This window comes from Falco cherrug, chromosome 5 (assembly GCF_023634085.1).
Source record: "Falco cherrug isolate bFalChe1 chromosome 5, bFalChe1.pri, whole genome shotgun sequence".
Taxonomy (NCBI): domain Eukaryota; kingdom Metazoa; phylum Chordata; class Aves; order Falconiformes; family Falconidae; genus Falco; species Falco cherrug.
The window spans coordinates 882361-897942 of record NC_073701.1 but is presented as its reverse complement, the minus strand read 5'-3'; the positions used below and the strand labels follow the sequence as shown (position 1 = coordinate 897942).

At 52.3% G+C, this 15582-nt stretch overlaps 1 protein-coding gene across 1 annotated transcript; it reads left to right on the top strand.

Moving 5' to 3' along the window:
• Positions 1-3019: 3019 nt before the first annotated feature.
• LOC102056138 (T-cell surface glycoprotein CD4) lies at positions 3020-15076 on the top strand. Its single transcript, XM_014287567.3, has 10 exons — positions 3020-3369; positions 9099-9236; positions 10897-11052; positions 11138-11281; positions 11522-11794; positions 12241-12603; positions 12719-12961; positions 13052-13170; positions 13401-13468; positions 14688-15076. Exons 2-10 carry the CDS (start codon positions 9170-9172, stop codon positions 14701-14703), a joined length of 1449 nt encoding a protein of 482 aa, XP_014143042.2. The 5' UTR covers positions 3020-3369; positions 9099-9169; the 3' UTR covers positions 14704-15076.
• Positions 15077-15582: the final 506 nt, after the last annotated feature.

Below are 15582 nucleotides of genomic sequence, written 5' to 3'. Positions count from 1 at the left end.
CTGGCGCAAGGTCAGCATGTGGTCCTGGATAAGCCCCGCGTTCCCCAGGGGTGCAGTGCAGCAACTGTCCCAGCAAGGTGAGAACCAGACTCACACGGAATTTAAAAAGCAGTTAAATATTTATGAGAAATATTACATTCAGAAGAGAGTCTGTCTGGCTAATATTATTCATCCCTCTTGGATTCTGATGTTTAATTAATGCTTGCAAAGTGCTTTGAGATGCTTGGATGAAAGCGCTACAAACACGTCACTGTGTGCCGTGACCCTCGGTCCCAGAGGTACCTGCTCGCCACAGAGCTGCAGCAGCTGGGAGAGATGAGGCTCCCTCCTGAATCCCTTCCCTGGGGGGAGAATGGGTCTGTGTGTGGGCCAAGGCAGCAGCTTCGTCCCCTCAGGCCCACAGCCCTGCTTCTCCTTGCAACTCTGCAGCAAGTTCAAGTGTGTTTTGGAAGCTTCACCCCTTCAGGGAATGCTATTTCTGGTAGATATTTGCAGTGACATAAACCAACTGTTTAAAAACAAGCCAGTGTTTCTACATTACAGCATGCTGGGGACACAAAATGCAAGCCAAAATCCATGTGAGCTGGAACAGCGCAATGCCCCAGAGCCCCGAGCCCCAAGCCGCCAGGCTCTTACAATCCCAACCTGACTTTTGCCAGCTCTGTTTTTCCCAGGACAGCCCCTCTCTGGCAGCTAGGATCCAAAATGGACATTTACTATTTGCAAGCATGCGAGAGCATTTTGAAGATGCTGGTGTGATGTGGTAGTCTCTCGCAGGAGAGCCATGTCTCAGAATGGGGCTTTCACAGGCTCTGGACATTGGCAAAGCAGGCAGCTATCCCATCCCATCCCATCCCATCCCATCCCATCCCATCCCATCCCATCCCATCCCATCCCATCCCATCCCGTCCCGTCCTGTCGCGTCCCGTCCCATCCCGTCCCGTCCCATCCCGTCCCGTCCCATCCCGTCCCGTCCCGTCCCGTCCCATCCCATCCCATCCCGTCCCATCCTGTCCCGTCCCGTCCCGTCCCATCCCATCCCATCACCCCATCCCATCCCATCACCTGTATCCCACACTGGGAAGCTCCTGTCTCACAGCTTTTTCACTGTGATGGGATGGCTTCACCTTTCTCCAAAGACAAAGCAATGGACAACTTGGTGTGCTCAAGGCCTGATCCGTGCTGTTCCTTTCACACCTGGTGGCACATTAGGAACCTCCGTGCTGTGTTTGTCTGTCCCCGCTCCTCCAAAGCCTGGTTGCTTTGGGGGTCTCAAACCCCCATCCTCCAGACAAAGGGGCAAGTGGCTGCCAGGAGGAGAGTGGGTGGCACAGAGATGAAATCTCAGCCATGTCTGGGGCTCAGTGGGTTTCCGCCGTCTTGACTGAGGCTGGGATTCAGAGAGAGAGAGACCAAATGTGGGTGGAAAACCACAAAAGCCCCCTCCTCCGCCCTACAGAGAAGGGAAACAGCTGAGATTCAGTAGCGGTGCAGGTTACCCAAGAGCAACCTTGCAGTGGGTTTGCATGGCAAGGTTTTGGTAGCAGAGGGGCTGCATGGGTGGCTTCGGTGAGACGTGAGGAGGAGCTGGCCCCAAGTCAATCACAGCTGTGTCCAGGCCAGACCCACCGTGGGCCAAACTGAGCCAACCGACAACACTGGGGGTGCCTCTGTGGTAACATATTTAAGAAAGGATATAAACCACTGCACAGCAGCCATGAGAGAGAGGAGAAAATGTGAGAAATGGCTCTGCAGACACCAAGATCAGTGCAGGAGGGGACAGGTGCTCCATCCAGGCTCTGGAGCAGATATCCACCTGCAGCCCACGCAGAGTCCATGTCGGAGCAGCTCCTGGCAGGATATGGGGTTTGTGGAGAGGAGCCAGTGCTGGAGCAGGTTCACTGGCAGGAACTGTGGCCTGTGGAGGACCCATGCTGGAGCAGCCTGTTCCCGAAGGGCAGTAGCCCATCTGGAGCAGTTAGAATCATCAAATCATAGAACAGCCCAGTCTGGGCAAGACCTGGAAAGACCATCTGGTCCAGCCTTTTGTGGGAAACCCCAGATGGGATTATCTAGCACCCTGTACAAGATCTTGTACACTATCTTGAAAGGCCCCAGCGATGGGGACTCTGCCACATCTCTCAGGAGGTTGCTCTGGTGAATGGTCTTTCTCACTGGAAAAAATGTCTTTCTTACGTCAAGATGAACAGAAGAACTGCAGCCCATAGGAAGGACCTGCACTGGAGCACATCATGAAGGACCCCACGTCGGAGCAGGGTACCAGCACGAGCAGGAAGGAGCGGCCAAGGCAGCGCTCACAACCTGTCCCCCTGTGACACGCGGGGGGAGGAAAGAGGGGCAGAAGAGTCAGGGGTGAAGCTGGGCCTGTGAAGGAAAGGCAGGTGGGGGAAGGAAGGTGTTTTTACTTTTGTTTTCATTCCTCACTACCCTACTCTGTTTTTAATGGGCCATAAATTAAATTAACCTTTCCCCAAGTCAAATCCGTTTTGCCCGTGGCGGTAACTGGTAAGCCATGTCCGTGTCCTTCTCTTGACAAGATACCCATGAGAGATCTTTGCTCTTATCTTCTTCCCCTGCCCTGCTGAGGAGGGTGAGGGACAGTGGCTGGGTGGGCAGCTGGCAGCCAGCTGAGGTCAACCTGCCACTGCTATAAAAAAAATTAAATTCTCTCATCTCACCCCAGATCTCAGCCATCCTCCACAGACAGGTATCTCTAACATCGCCAGGGATCCCTTCTTCTTCTATTATCATCCCCACGCTACTCCTGGGCTCAGGTCCCCGGCTCGCGCCACAGAGGTGCCTCCTTTGCGGGTGATGCAGGAGGCAGGCTGGGGAACGGAGGTCAGCTGGCTCTTAGACACTGTCAGAGGTGAGCTGGGTCCGGATCTGCTCAGCTGATACCTTCATCTGCGAGCTTTCTTTGCCAGTAGAGCAGAACCAGTTTCCAACTGTTTGCTTTTAAGTTCCAGCCCCGTCACGGCATCCCATCAGCCGCCATATGGCCAATAGGCTCTCTCTGTTTCACACTCATTCTCCCCAGGCACTGCCATACATCGCCTTCCGTTATGGTCTCCATCTCTGTTCACACCAAGTCGAAATCACATGCGCCTGGAAATCCACCATCTGCCGAGAGAAGCTGGCGGATGTCAGCAGAAGCCGGACCAGCAGCAAGACCTTGCTGACGCTCCAGCTGGAGAGGAGGAGACATCAAGGCCCACGTCTGTTGAGCTGCTTTCTGAACATCGACTTCATTCTTCTTTTGTTTCAGCTGTAGCTGAGTGAGATCAATTACGGCAGGTGACAAACACAAGGAGACAGAAACGCAGAGGCAGAGAGGAAGGAGAAGAGGTAAGGAAACTTTCTTTCTTTATTTCTCTGAGAAAAGAGGCCAATATGTTTTCGGGTTTTTTAATGTTATGAACTTTTACTATTCCACGCAAGTTGCTGTTTCAGCTCTGATGGGTCTGGGTTTGCCCCACTTATAGGTCTGATGTAAAACCATCTTGAACCTTTGACTTTCTGCTGTGCGACTCTCCGAGGCCTTTTAGTTTTAACTGAGAAGTGTTTGCCTCCCTAGATGTTTCCCTGAAGAGGGCAAAAAGGAGGGGGCTACAAAAAGCTCAACATGCCTTGGAGCCTGGAGATCTCACAGGTCTTTTAAACCCACATATAGAGAAAAATGTCCACTACGAGGGGTCTGTCTCTGGTGACCGTGTATTGCCAAGGACTGGAAATGCACTGGGGAGCAGCCTTCCACCAGCTGCCACTTGCTATCACCTTCTCTGCATGCCCTCCAGGGAAGGGAACTTTATGCTAAAAAAAGCCTGAAAAATAAGAAGATGCCAGTCTCTGGCTGAGGAGGGACGTCTGCTGACATCTGTATGTGCTGAGGCCAGAGGGCTCCGCTCTGCTAATCCGAGCTGACTGGCTCCCTGCCCGGCACCGGCTGCCGGTGCAGCCCGATCCACTAGCTCAGGGCTTTCTTGGGGAAAGAGGGATCCTTTCAATTTAAGGACACCAGAAAAGAGCCTTGCCTTCCCCTTCCATGGGCCACCGCACTGTTGAAAACCAGAGTTTCATTTCTGGTTGAATTTTTCAACTTTCAGGTGGTGCATCCTGCCCAGCCTCCACCAGCCCCCTCAGGTATCCCTCTCCATGGCGCATCAGGGCTGAGCTCAGGACACTACTTAGTGTTCTTTGCTAGAAACAGGACAGTCCTCTGCAGTCCTGGCTGCATTTTAGTCTCAAATCGATTCACAGGGTTTTCCTTTATCCTACCAGTGGGTATCCTACCCACGAACATGGCTGCCAAAGCTGCCTGCACTGCGGCCGGGCTTGCCTCATCCAAACTGAGCATCCCTCCCGTTCCCACTCACGGCTCTCGGGCACCCAGGGATGGTGCCCACCCGATCCACTGCAGCCTCACGTGAGGACTCTGTATTCACTAGGGAAAAATAAAGGAGGGATGCTTTTTTGCTGGGAATGGGCAGAAACATGCCGTTTTGCTGTGCTGACCGTATCAGTATGTGTATAGACCCTGACCCTGCCTGGGCTGTACATCAAGCCAACTGTGTGGTAAGGTCTCGCTGTCCCTACTTTGGCAGCTGCCTTAACGGTACCTGAACATCATCCCAAGCGTGCACATGGCTCAGCAGGGCGATGGAGAGCCTGCCTTCAGAGGGCATCTCGGCACTTTGGCTAGTCACAGTCCGCCGTGGCTTTAGAAAGTCACCGTTGGGCTGCAGCTGTGGACTGCAGGGCAAAAGGTGGCTTGTGGAGCAAAGAAGAGGAGGGTTAGGGGGAAAGAAGCAGGGCTGGCAGCTGGGGGGGAAGCTCAGAAAGCCGGTGCTGCAGCGCCCGTGAGGCAAGGGCAGGTCTGGGGTTCCCCTTCGGCTGCCAGAGGCTGGAGGGAGCAGCCAGGGCTGTGGCCATGAAGCTGCTTCCCAGGGCACCCGCCTGGGTCGGGGCACCCGCCTTGGCCAGGGGCATGTTATGGCCAGAGAGCTGGGCCGGTGGCCCGGCCACCCTGCCATGTCCTGACAGTGGGACATCCCTCAAGGGGGATGGGCAGGTGGCCAGCCTGGCCCCCAGCCCTGGCTCCAGCAGGTCCCTTTCGCGGCTGCTCCCCTGGCCGGCCAGAGGTGCACAAGGGGAAACTGAGGCAGGGTCAGTCAGTCGCACGGGGACAGCGGGGCCCGTGAAATAACCTTCACTGCTATCATGTCTTTGCTCTCTGCCGGCTATTTCTGTTGCGTTTGCTCTCTTACCCTGCCTGCCGCTCCCATACGTTTGCTTTAACGTCAATAAGTAATTCCAAGGAAACCGCTACTCCAAGAGCCAGACCAGCTTCGCTTTGGATGTTTGAACTGGGAAAAAGGGAGGTGATCGGCTGCAGCCCCGTGCCCCAGAGCCAAGGCCAGCCGGTGTGCAGGGCGTGAGGCAGCGGCAAAGGGAAGAGCAGCAGCAGCAGCTGCGGCAGGGAGCCCAGTACGGAGGGGGGGGGGGGGGGCGGGGGGGCTGGGAGGCCCCCCCGCCCCAGCAGAGCGAGCTGCTGCCAGATCAAAAGCATAGCCACAAGCAAGAGCAAGAGAGGAAAACAAGAAAACCACACTGCATGAAAGAGGCACAGGAACACACCAAGAGAGGGAGATGGCCCGCTCTGCATCAGAAGCGGTTGCTGAGCTGTTTTTTATTTCAGTTTCCTCCTGCGCCAGCCCGTGCCAGGCGGGGGGACAGCTTGTCTCAGGTGCCAGCCGTGGGGCTGGGGGCCAGAGGGAGAGGGGGGCTGCCAGCCGCTCTCCCAAGCAGATGTTCTCCCGGCCAGGCTTCCTCCTGCAGGCATCATGCCCCTGGGGAAGACCGCTCGCTACCTCCTTTCCCTATCCCTCAGAGAGGCAGGGATCATTAAAATAAGTAAAGAAGGAAATTAAACCAGTTTAATAAGAGGGAGAAGTTAAAATGAAATGGAAATCGATGTTCACTTGGGAGGGAGCCCTGCTCCTCTGTCACTGGACGTGCTAATAAATCAAGTGTGCCTGGACAATTCTGGCACAGAGGCCAACCGGCATGAGATGGTCTGGGCTATTAAACTCACTCAATCTCCAGAATGAACTGGCTACAAGCCAGCCACCTAACGGAGTGGTCCCTGGCCCACGCTAACACCTAAATGCATCCCAGGAGCTGCTAGGGAGAGTGAGAGTTGCCCTGGGCCAAAAATGTGTCAGGAATTGTTCTAGCAATTTAACAGGACTGATGAGTGTGTTCCAGCGCCTGGGGACATTCCCTGACACCAGTTAATTTACCAGCAGCAGGGTAAGATACAGCGGGGCTGTCTGTCAGGAGGCTGGGGGTCTGCTGCCCGCTCGCTCGCTTAACGCCGCAGAGCCTCGCTCCCTCCCATCCCTAAACTCCAGAGCAGCGTTGCCTCTCGTCTGGCCTGGAGGGATGCAGAAGGTGATAGAAAGACTCGGGGGAAAAATAGGAAGTGGCATGGCTGAGCAGCAGAGATAAACAGGGAGAGCAAGAAAAGTGTGTGAAAAATGCTAGCTGAGGGCAACGTGCACTGCCCGCTGGCTGGTGGCACGTAGGTGGCACGTAGGTGGCACACACCGTGCTGTGGGGTCTGCCACAGAAAGGCAAAGGTTAGTGAGAATGAAGTAGGAACGCACAAGATGTGAAACCACAAGAAGAAACAGAAAAGCAAAGATGTCTCGATCTGCCCTTACCAAGCAGGGCAGGGGCAGCGGTTCACCGGCCCCGGGCGCCCTGGCAGTGTGGGTTTGCTCAAAACTGGGCAGCAAGAAGGCGAAGAACAAACCGAAGCCAGAAGATGACAGAAAATAGAGATTCCTGGCCAAAACAGAATGATGGAGTGTGACTCAGCGATTTCATTTTTACCTGTTCCATTACCTTCAGGTTTTATATAAAGTTTAATGACTTGAAAATATTTGAAATCCAGCACTGACCCTGTTGATGTGCAGGTACCGCGTTAGAGCCAGGGCTGGCTTTTCCCACTGGTGCTGCTGGGACAGGCGACGCCAGTATTCACAGCGGGGATGAGGTTTCTCTGGTCGTCTCAGGAGCAGCTCCTAGGGCCCTACGCCAGTTCTCGGTTATAGATGTTTCTTTGCAGTGAGATGCATACAGATGCCTTGCTGTTGCCCCCGTCTTTATTCTGCAGCATAGCCCAGCAAACTGCTTCATCGCTGCTGCTGCATCTTGCTAGAAGTGGTCTCCAGCCGCATGCACTGGCTCCTTTGTTGTATTTGTTTCGCACAAAACAGCTCATGCAAATATTCTCTGGGGCTGGGCTGGGTTTTTGACTTACACGAGGCAACCCACAAATCTTCTCTGACCGTGCCTTTGCCATCTATTCTGCTTCTGATGGCGCACATGGCTGCTGCCTTGCTCTTGCACCTGCACTTTGCATACATGCACACGTGTGCATCTGCCTGGCCGTCAGAGTGCCAGTCACACTGACCTGATCCCCATGTAAATGTAGCACTGATGTTTTCATCTACTCTTTGATAGCTTCATGTGCTCTGATAATTTAAATTAATTTCAATATTCAAGTGTCCTCTAACAGAATATATTATACTTAATATTGCACACCATACATATAAATACAGTACAAAATTATTCTTGCATTTTGTTTGAGTTCACTCCTGTTATAATTCCAGCCTTCCGTCTGTCACTCTCTTGGCATGGGGAGCCCCTGCTCTCCAAGAAGTGAGGTTGCCTCACTGGTTTTGCTCGCTCCAACCAGTCAACCTGCTTGGCTTCCTTGTTGCAACATACGCCTTGGATTAGGGATGGAGAGCTTGGCAGTCTCCTCGCGCCAGCAGCCATGGTCCCCTTCACCTTGTCAGTCCACCCAGCTGCAGCTGATGCCAGCGCTCAGTCTCTGCTACAGCCAGATACTTCGTCTGATCTGAAAACCCAACACCATAACTAAGTCCCAGTTCCCACTTCAGTCTCTGTTACCATCAACGCAACTTCTTCTTTCCCACCTCATACCTCCCTTCTCCCCAAACTTTCTGTTGAACAGCCCTAAGGATTCCAGCAAGTCTTTCCAATGCCACCAGACCTGGTGGTTATTGAGATTTTTAAGGTAAGAAATAAGCAGGCAAAAAAACAAACTAAAGAAAAATATTAATAACAGCCTAAAGGTGGCCTCAATCATAGACTCACAAAATCACACAGAAATATTTAGATGGCAAGGGACCTCCGGAGGCCTCGGGTCCAACTTCCTGCTCACAGCTGGGCTGACCCTAAAACGGCAGCACCTTGCTCAGGGCCTCATCCAGGGAACCTGTGGACATCTCCAAGGGCGCAGATTGCCTGGCATCGCTCGGCATCTATTCCAGTGCTGCACCACCTTCAGCAGCAAGAAAATTCTTCCTTATATCTAGTCAACAGTTCCTTGCTGCAACCTCTGGCTGCTGCCTCCTGCTCCTCTCCCATGCCTCTCTGAGGAGACAGTTGCTGCTTCTTCCAGGTAGCATCCTTTAGATAATGGGAGACTGAAATGAGATCCCACCTTGGCTCCCCTGCCTCTCCCCTCCAAACCCAGCTTTCTGTCACTCCCTAACCTCTTCACCATCCCAGTACCCCTCCATTGGGCTCTGTCCAGTTTATTGGCATCTGCCTTATACTGGGGGCCCTAAAGTGAACCCTGTGTCCTAGATGACACCTCAGGTGGGCCAAACAGAGGGAAATAATTACCTCCCTCAGCCTGCTGGCTGTCTTCCTGCTAACTGAGCCCTGTATGTCGTTCGCCTTAATCGCTGCGGGAGCGATGATAACCCACCATGGAGAAGTGGAAAAGCACAGACCTCTTGGCAGCACAAACACCTGCAGTCCAAGGAAGGCCAAGGAATACCTAGGGATGTTTAATACCAAACACCAGGGGCAACACTGCAGCTGGATTCTTTGGTGAAACACAGGGCTCTGGTGACTTCACCGATCAGTTTCCACGTTGCTGCACTGACGGGTGGTGGGTACTGACCGGGAACATGGATCCCATCCACCCAAGTCTGAAAACCAAGCGTTATTAACAGAGTGTTTGGGTCTTCCAGGCCAGCACCCCTGGGGAAGGAGAGCACTTCCACCGCCGCAGCCTGCAGCAGTGAGGCGTGTCCCTGCAGCGATGGAGACTTTGGGCACGGTGGTGGGTAGCGTGCTTGCCGTGCTTGCCGTCTTGGTTCTGCATCTGGGTGAGTCCTCGGCTCAGCAAATCCCCCCAGTTCTTACAGCCTTTCCACAAGCCTTAGCGACATCTGGGGTAGGTTTAGGCTCCTTGCAGTTTGCCATGTAACGTACCTGTTCGGAGCAGGCTCCTTCCAGCCAGGAAGCTGCGGCAGCAGCCGCTTGCCTCGCCTGCCCACCCCTGCCCTGCCCAGCAGCGCTCTGGAGGTTAGGGCAGCGGGGCTGGAAGCTGGGAGGCTCCCTGCATCCATGTCCTGCTATTTCAGAGGCAGCATGGACAGCTCAGGCTTTGGGCCTCAGGTTGTTCCCGGCCCCATTTGGCTGAGCCTGCCAGTCAAACTGGGGTGTCTGGGCACCAGCAGGCTCAGGGAGCTGCCCTGCAGGGATGCAGCAGTGGGGTTCCCACCAAAGCTGCCTCCAGCTGTCGGGGCAGAACCACATGCTCCTCGCCACAGATCTGCCCTTACCAGTGTGATGGTACCAGCTTCCTTGGCTTGACTGCTGATGTTACACAGTCTGGTGACCCTTTCAGTGCTTATTTCCCAAGAAAGGAAGGCGACTGAGTAAGGCCAAGCCTGCATTTCTCAGATACTCAGCTTTGATTCCTCTGGTTGCAGAGGAAAGATTGGAAATCTTTTATGCAAAAGTATAAAGATTTACCTTTCAAGCAAAGCAAAAAATACCCTTTCTTGTTAATAACATAATTTCACAGTTCAAGACAAAATTGTCATTTTCTGTGGTCTGATATGTGATTACTGAAAATCTGTACTGGCAATGTTGTGGATTGCCTATGCCCTTGGAGGAATACGTAACTTGTGGAAAACCCTCTGTTAAACTCACAGAAACTTTTTTATTTTGCACTTCTGTGGCTCCCTAGCACTAGGGTCACCTGGGGGACCTGCAGGCTAGGCAGCACTGAGGGCTCACCAGCAGTGAGGCAGGAGACCACAGCCCCCTCATTCCCAGCAACTCATTTCCTCGGCAACTCCATCTGCTTCTTATGGTCTCCTGCAGAAACCCTCTTCCCAGCGAAGGAAGGGAAGCAGTTCTTCCGAGAAACTGCTCCTAATGTTCCTCCATGTTGTACATCCTCCTGCTTTCACTGTCACATAGCCCTCACCCAACCACAGGAACCCACCGTTAGGCCAGCCTTCTTTCTTTCTGTTTTACTTTATCCTTTCGTTTTCCTGGGCTTTCAGTCTTGCTCCATGCAAAAATTGAAAGAAGGGGTGAGCAGATTTGCCAGTGCTGCTGCAAGTCTTGACTGGGGAGTGAAGCAGGGCTGGCGCACGCTGTCCGGCCTTTTCCACCAGTACAACAACTAAATCTCGTCCAGTGGGAAAGGGTCGTTTCAGTAAAACTGTTGACATCTCAAAATTGTGAATGATGGTGAATCCAGAAGAACCACTGGTATTTTCCCCGTTTCTGAACACATGTGAAACAGAATAGCCGAGAGCCAGGAGAAGGGCCCCAGGGGGAAGCTGAAAAGAAAAGGGCTGGTTGAGTGATGAGGCAAAGGTGTGAAAAACTCAGAAATTGAGGATAATCTTCCCAGTATCTGGAAAGTGAGGAGAAATACATGCGTCTTTCTGGAGGGGCGGGAAGCGTTCGCTGAGGCAGCCTTCGGGCAGTGAACATCTGCCTTTCTCGGTGGGCATCGGCTTGCAGGTCTGGTCCCCGTCATGGCTCAGCAAAATGAACTGCAGGTTGGGGTCGCAGGACAGACGGTGACCCTGAGCTGCAGAGGCATACCTCACGACACAGGGGTGACCTGGAGGTACTACAGGCTTGTTGTAAGGCAGTTTAAAAGTAACCATTTGAGAGGTAAGGCTCCCAATTCATCACCCCTTCTCCCCAGTACACGGCTAAGAAACCTCTCCCTTCCTAACAAAGCTTATTTTAACAAAAGGCAAAGCCACCATGACGGATCGATCTGAAATCAGCTCCACCAGTAAGCACCTGAAGGTGTGGGACCTGAAGCTCTCCGATGCTGGCATCTACACCTGTGATTCTGGCTCTCGCACAGTCAGTATCTCACTGCATGTCTTTCAACGTGAGTGACCAGAGGACTTTGATCCACGAGGGGGCAAGGGGGCTGGGGACCGCAGGGCTCAGAGAGGCGTCTCTCCTGGGATTCCTTATCCAGGCTGCCGTTTCTCTGGCCTGGGCTATGATAGTTCATTTCTCCTCCAGCTGCAGGGCACAGTGTCCCCGTGTTCTCTTTGCTGTGACACTCGTCCCTTTCTGGCTGGAAGAGGAGTTGAGTTACTGGCTGTGCTTTTCCTTTTTACAGTGACAATCTCTCTGGACGGACACTTCCTACCAAAAGAGGTCCCCGAGCTGATTTTAATGCAAAATTCATCCCATCCTCTACCCCACCTCAGCATCACATTGTTTGACAGTAACAATCACACCGTGACACCACAACTACAAAACAAGACCCCTCAAAAATACATACTGATGTTAAAGCAACTGAAGGCTACGGACAATGGGACTTGGACGTGTCATGTCCATTCAGACTCTCCATTGATTGATCACAACATCACCTTTGATGTGAAGGTATTAGGTATGCAACAGCCAAAATGCAACTCACACAGGCTCGAGAACCATTGCTCCCTCCAGCTCGTGAGCCAAGCTTTTGCTTTCCAGCACCCCAAGCAATGGTGCTCCAGGGCTGATCTCCCACAGCTTCCAGCACTGCAGCTTGGCGATGGCTCTGCTGCCTGAGCTCTGTTCCACACTTGCTCCCATTTTCCTCTCCAGGCTTTGTAAGGAGAGGATCCTCCTCTCCCTGGGGTCTGTTCTTCTCAGCTCTGGTGAGCTTGGGTGCTTTGGCTCTTTAAACCTCTCCTCAGACACTAACCGTTCAACCTTCCTGGAGTATCTCTCAGTTTTTCTCCAAGTCCTCTTTCAACCGAGCACAGCCTGTGTCTCTGCAGAGCAAGGGAGGACACCGAGAAGTGTAGCTGTGGCTTTCCTTGCCTCTGTATTCCCTGTCTCTATTGAATTCAGGTTTTCAGAATCCAGATTTGGAAAGAAAGTATGCAGCTGTCGATAGCACTGTCACCTTGTCATGGCGTCTGAACTTCCAGAAGGTAAAATGGCAAGAAGGTTTCACAGGCCAGCTGAGCTGGAAGCAAAAGGAAAGTGCGACTGCTCATGAGCTGCTTGATTTCAACATCACGGCACGAGGAGAGCAGCACGAGACCAAAAAAAGCAGCCCCTTGCGGTTTGAGATACCTGAAAGCAAACCTCAAAGTGCCATAGAAGTGAAAATTCCCAAAGTCCATTTCAGCCACTCTGGGCAGTACTGGTGCCGGCTGGTGTACAGCAGGAGGTACACACAGAGCCAGATAGAGCTGCTGGTGATGAAAGGTGAGAGAGAAGCGGATCGAGAGATGAGGAGCTGCAGAAACCTGGAAGCCACAAGAATACGTGTGGACCCACCTTCCCATCCTCCCACTCACGTGTCCTTTTCTTACCCTCACAGTCTCGGCTGACCCTGCTGGGCCGCTCCCCAGCAGGGCTGAGGTGACCCTCACCTGCCAGGTCTCCAGTCCGCTCCCACCCAATGCCCACTTGCTCTGGGAACGTGTGAATGGGACTCAGGTGGACGTCAAGAAGTCAAAGCAGCACGAAGTGAAGGTGGAGGTGAATGTCAGTGCTGCAGGGCTGTGGAACTGTCACCTCATGGAAGACAACGAGAGGAAGATCAGCCTTCACTACCTCGTGGGTATGGAAACCAGCATCACCTTCCTGCCTCCACACAAAAGCCTTAAAATTCTCTTTGTTTCTGTGTCTGGATATTTTTCTCCTTCCACAGAGGAAGCTCCTGTTTGGATTAGCTATATGGCAATCGGAGCAAGCGTCGGAGGCAGCATATTGGTGTTTGGCCTTGCATGCCTGTGCATCATCAACGGCATAAGCTGGCAGCGGAGAAGGGTGAGTGCCCTGGTCCCTGTGATGGGCAAAGAGATGGCAGTGTCCCCAGGGCACAGGAGGAGTCCGATTTTCTCTCTGGGTGTGGGGCAGAACAAAGGGTCAGTCCATAGACTCAGAGCAAATGATTAGAGATGGACAGCCTGCAGAGGTCAGGCAGTACCTTACTACTACTTCAGAGGAAAGCATTTGAAGCATAAAATTATCCTTCTTTATCCCTTCTCTCCTGGCAGCAACGGGCAAAAAGGATGGCACGAGCAAGACAATACTTGCTGGAAAACAAGACATGTCAGTGCCAACAGTAAGTGACAACAAGGGCACCCAGAAGGGGCAGACTCCTGTTCCAAGGTGGGAGAGCCAGACGGCTGAGTGGGGACAAGTGGAGCTTGAGCCTGCTTGGTGCTACAGCACAGCTGCAGCTCAGCGTCTTCAGCTCTTACCCACGTTAAGTCATGTGTAAGCGTTATGAGCTATGTTTAATGAATGTCCTGTTATGCCCCAAACCCATGGTAGCACTCTGCTAGGAAACTGTCGAGCAGAGAGCTGTTAGCCAAACCCAAGCAGAAGTTCCAGAGCCCTTTGGTAGGTTCCACAGTGGGTCTGGGACCTGGATATCAAGGCTGTGGAGGCAGAAGGCACACAGCCAAGCCCAAGGATGAAACCCAGATTTTGAAAATGTGTGATGTCCATAATGTAATTCCAGCTCTGCTAGCACAGTGCTGGGCTTCAACCTGTGAAAATTGCCAGTAAACTCCAGGGAGTGAGGAAAGAGAAGAGAAAATCACAGAACACTGTGAACCATGCCCTCTCTCAAAGGTCCTGTGTGATGTGAAATAGTCCTGACCCTTTTCAGGAGCGAGGGTTTCTCAGCAGAGCAGCTGCCCTTTTCCAGCCCTTTAGGCTGACAGGGTATCAGGCATCAGAAGCAGCTGTGGAGAAACGCTCACAGCTGTTCTGTCACTGGGAGTGGAGAGCCAAGGACAGCATAAATATTGCATGAACAAGTTGAATGAATGTAGAGGTACAGAACTGGACTTCTGCTTAATTTTCACTGGTGACAGTGGCACACTGTGATGGTTTCACCTACTTTTTTTCAGTGAGGGTGTTTAGGGCAAATACCGCGTTATAGCTAGGATGTGTATTTGGTGAAGAGCTGCTTAGCATACCATGTGCCAAAGAATTCACCTCATCACCTCCATTTTGTCAAGGTTAAAAAAAAATCCCCTTAAGGAGAGGACAAAGCTCATACAGCTACATCCAAACCTAGATAAATCTGTGGAATACAAGTGCTGATACAGTTGTTCCTTAACTCTCTTTGCCAAGTAAGCAGCTCAGTGTAACTGAAACCTGAACTGCAGCCACGTGGATGCAGAAGTAACTATCTGCATCCGCAGCTACTGAGGCAGGCAGGCATCCTCTACACTGTGCAACAAAGTGGGAGGCTGGCTGGCTTCGAGGTATCTGAGTGAAGCTTTTCACCTCTACAGTACTGGTACTCACGTAACACTTTTCTCTTGCAGCCAGCTGAATAAGTAGTATTGCAGCACTGGAGTCAGAAGGACTGATGAAGTCTCTGCCTGTCCCAAAACACCTGCCAGCCCATAGTGCTCTGTGCATCCATCTCCCTTTCTCCTGTTTTGATGTAATTCTGGATTCCTTCATCATTCCCTCAGTCTAATGCCATGGAGGGTTGCTGTCTGGCTAGCAGCCGACAGACAAGTCAAGAAACCCTTAAGAGTTATGATTGATCCCCAGTTCTATAATGAGAGACACTGAACAGAAGAGAGAGATATGTACATATATATATGTGCCTGCATTTTGCTCATGCACTTAATTTGACCTTCTTGTGGAACTAATTTTATGCACTGCTTTTATCTGCCTGAGAGACAATAAATTACTTCAGGGTTGGGTGGTGGGGTTTTTTTGCTGCTGAACTAAATTTTTTGTGAGGCACGCTTGTCTGGTTCAAATTCACATTTCTCCCTTTCCTGCTAGGATGTGGAATCCTGATTCTCACTGTCTCCCACACCCCTGGCTGCCATGAGCTTTCCTTCATGCCCTCTGCTCTCCGTGAAACCTGTCAGTCCTCATTCCCCTCTCCTGGGTGGTCTGAGCCCTGCGAAACCCCCAGTCCCATCCCTCAGCCCGTAGCCTTCCCCTCTCCCACAACACACCAGTGCACAGGTGGAAATGCCGTGGGCAGTGGGGTAACTGGGGACTTCCTGTGTCAGAAGGGCAGTTCAAGAGAGCAATAGCTTCTGGAAATCAGAGCCTGAAGAAGTTGTGAATGTTGATCTAGAAGGTAAGTTTGGGAAGGGGGTGGCAAAGTCATTTCCGAGGAGAACAAACCAGCCTTGGACTGAGCAAGCCCACAGAGCAGAGAGAGCAGGCACCTCTGCGAAAGCCACTAAAAAT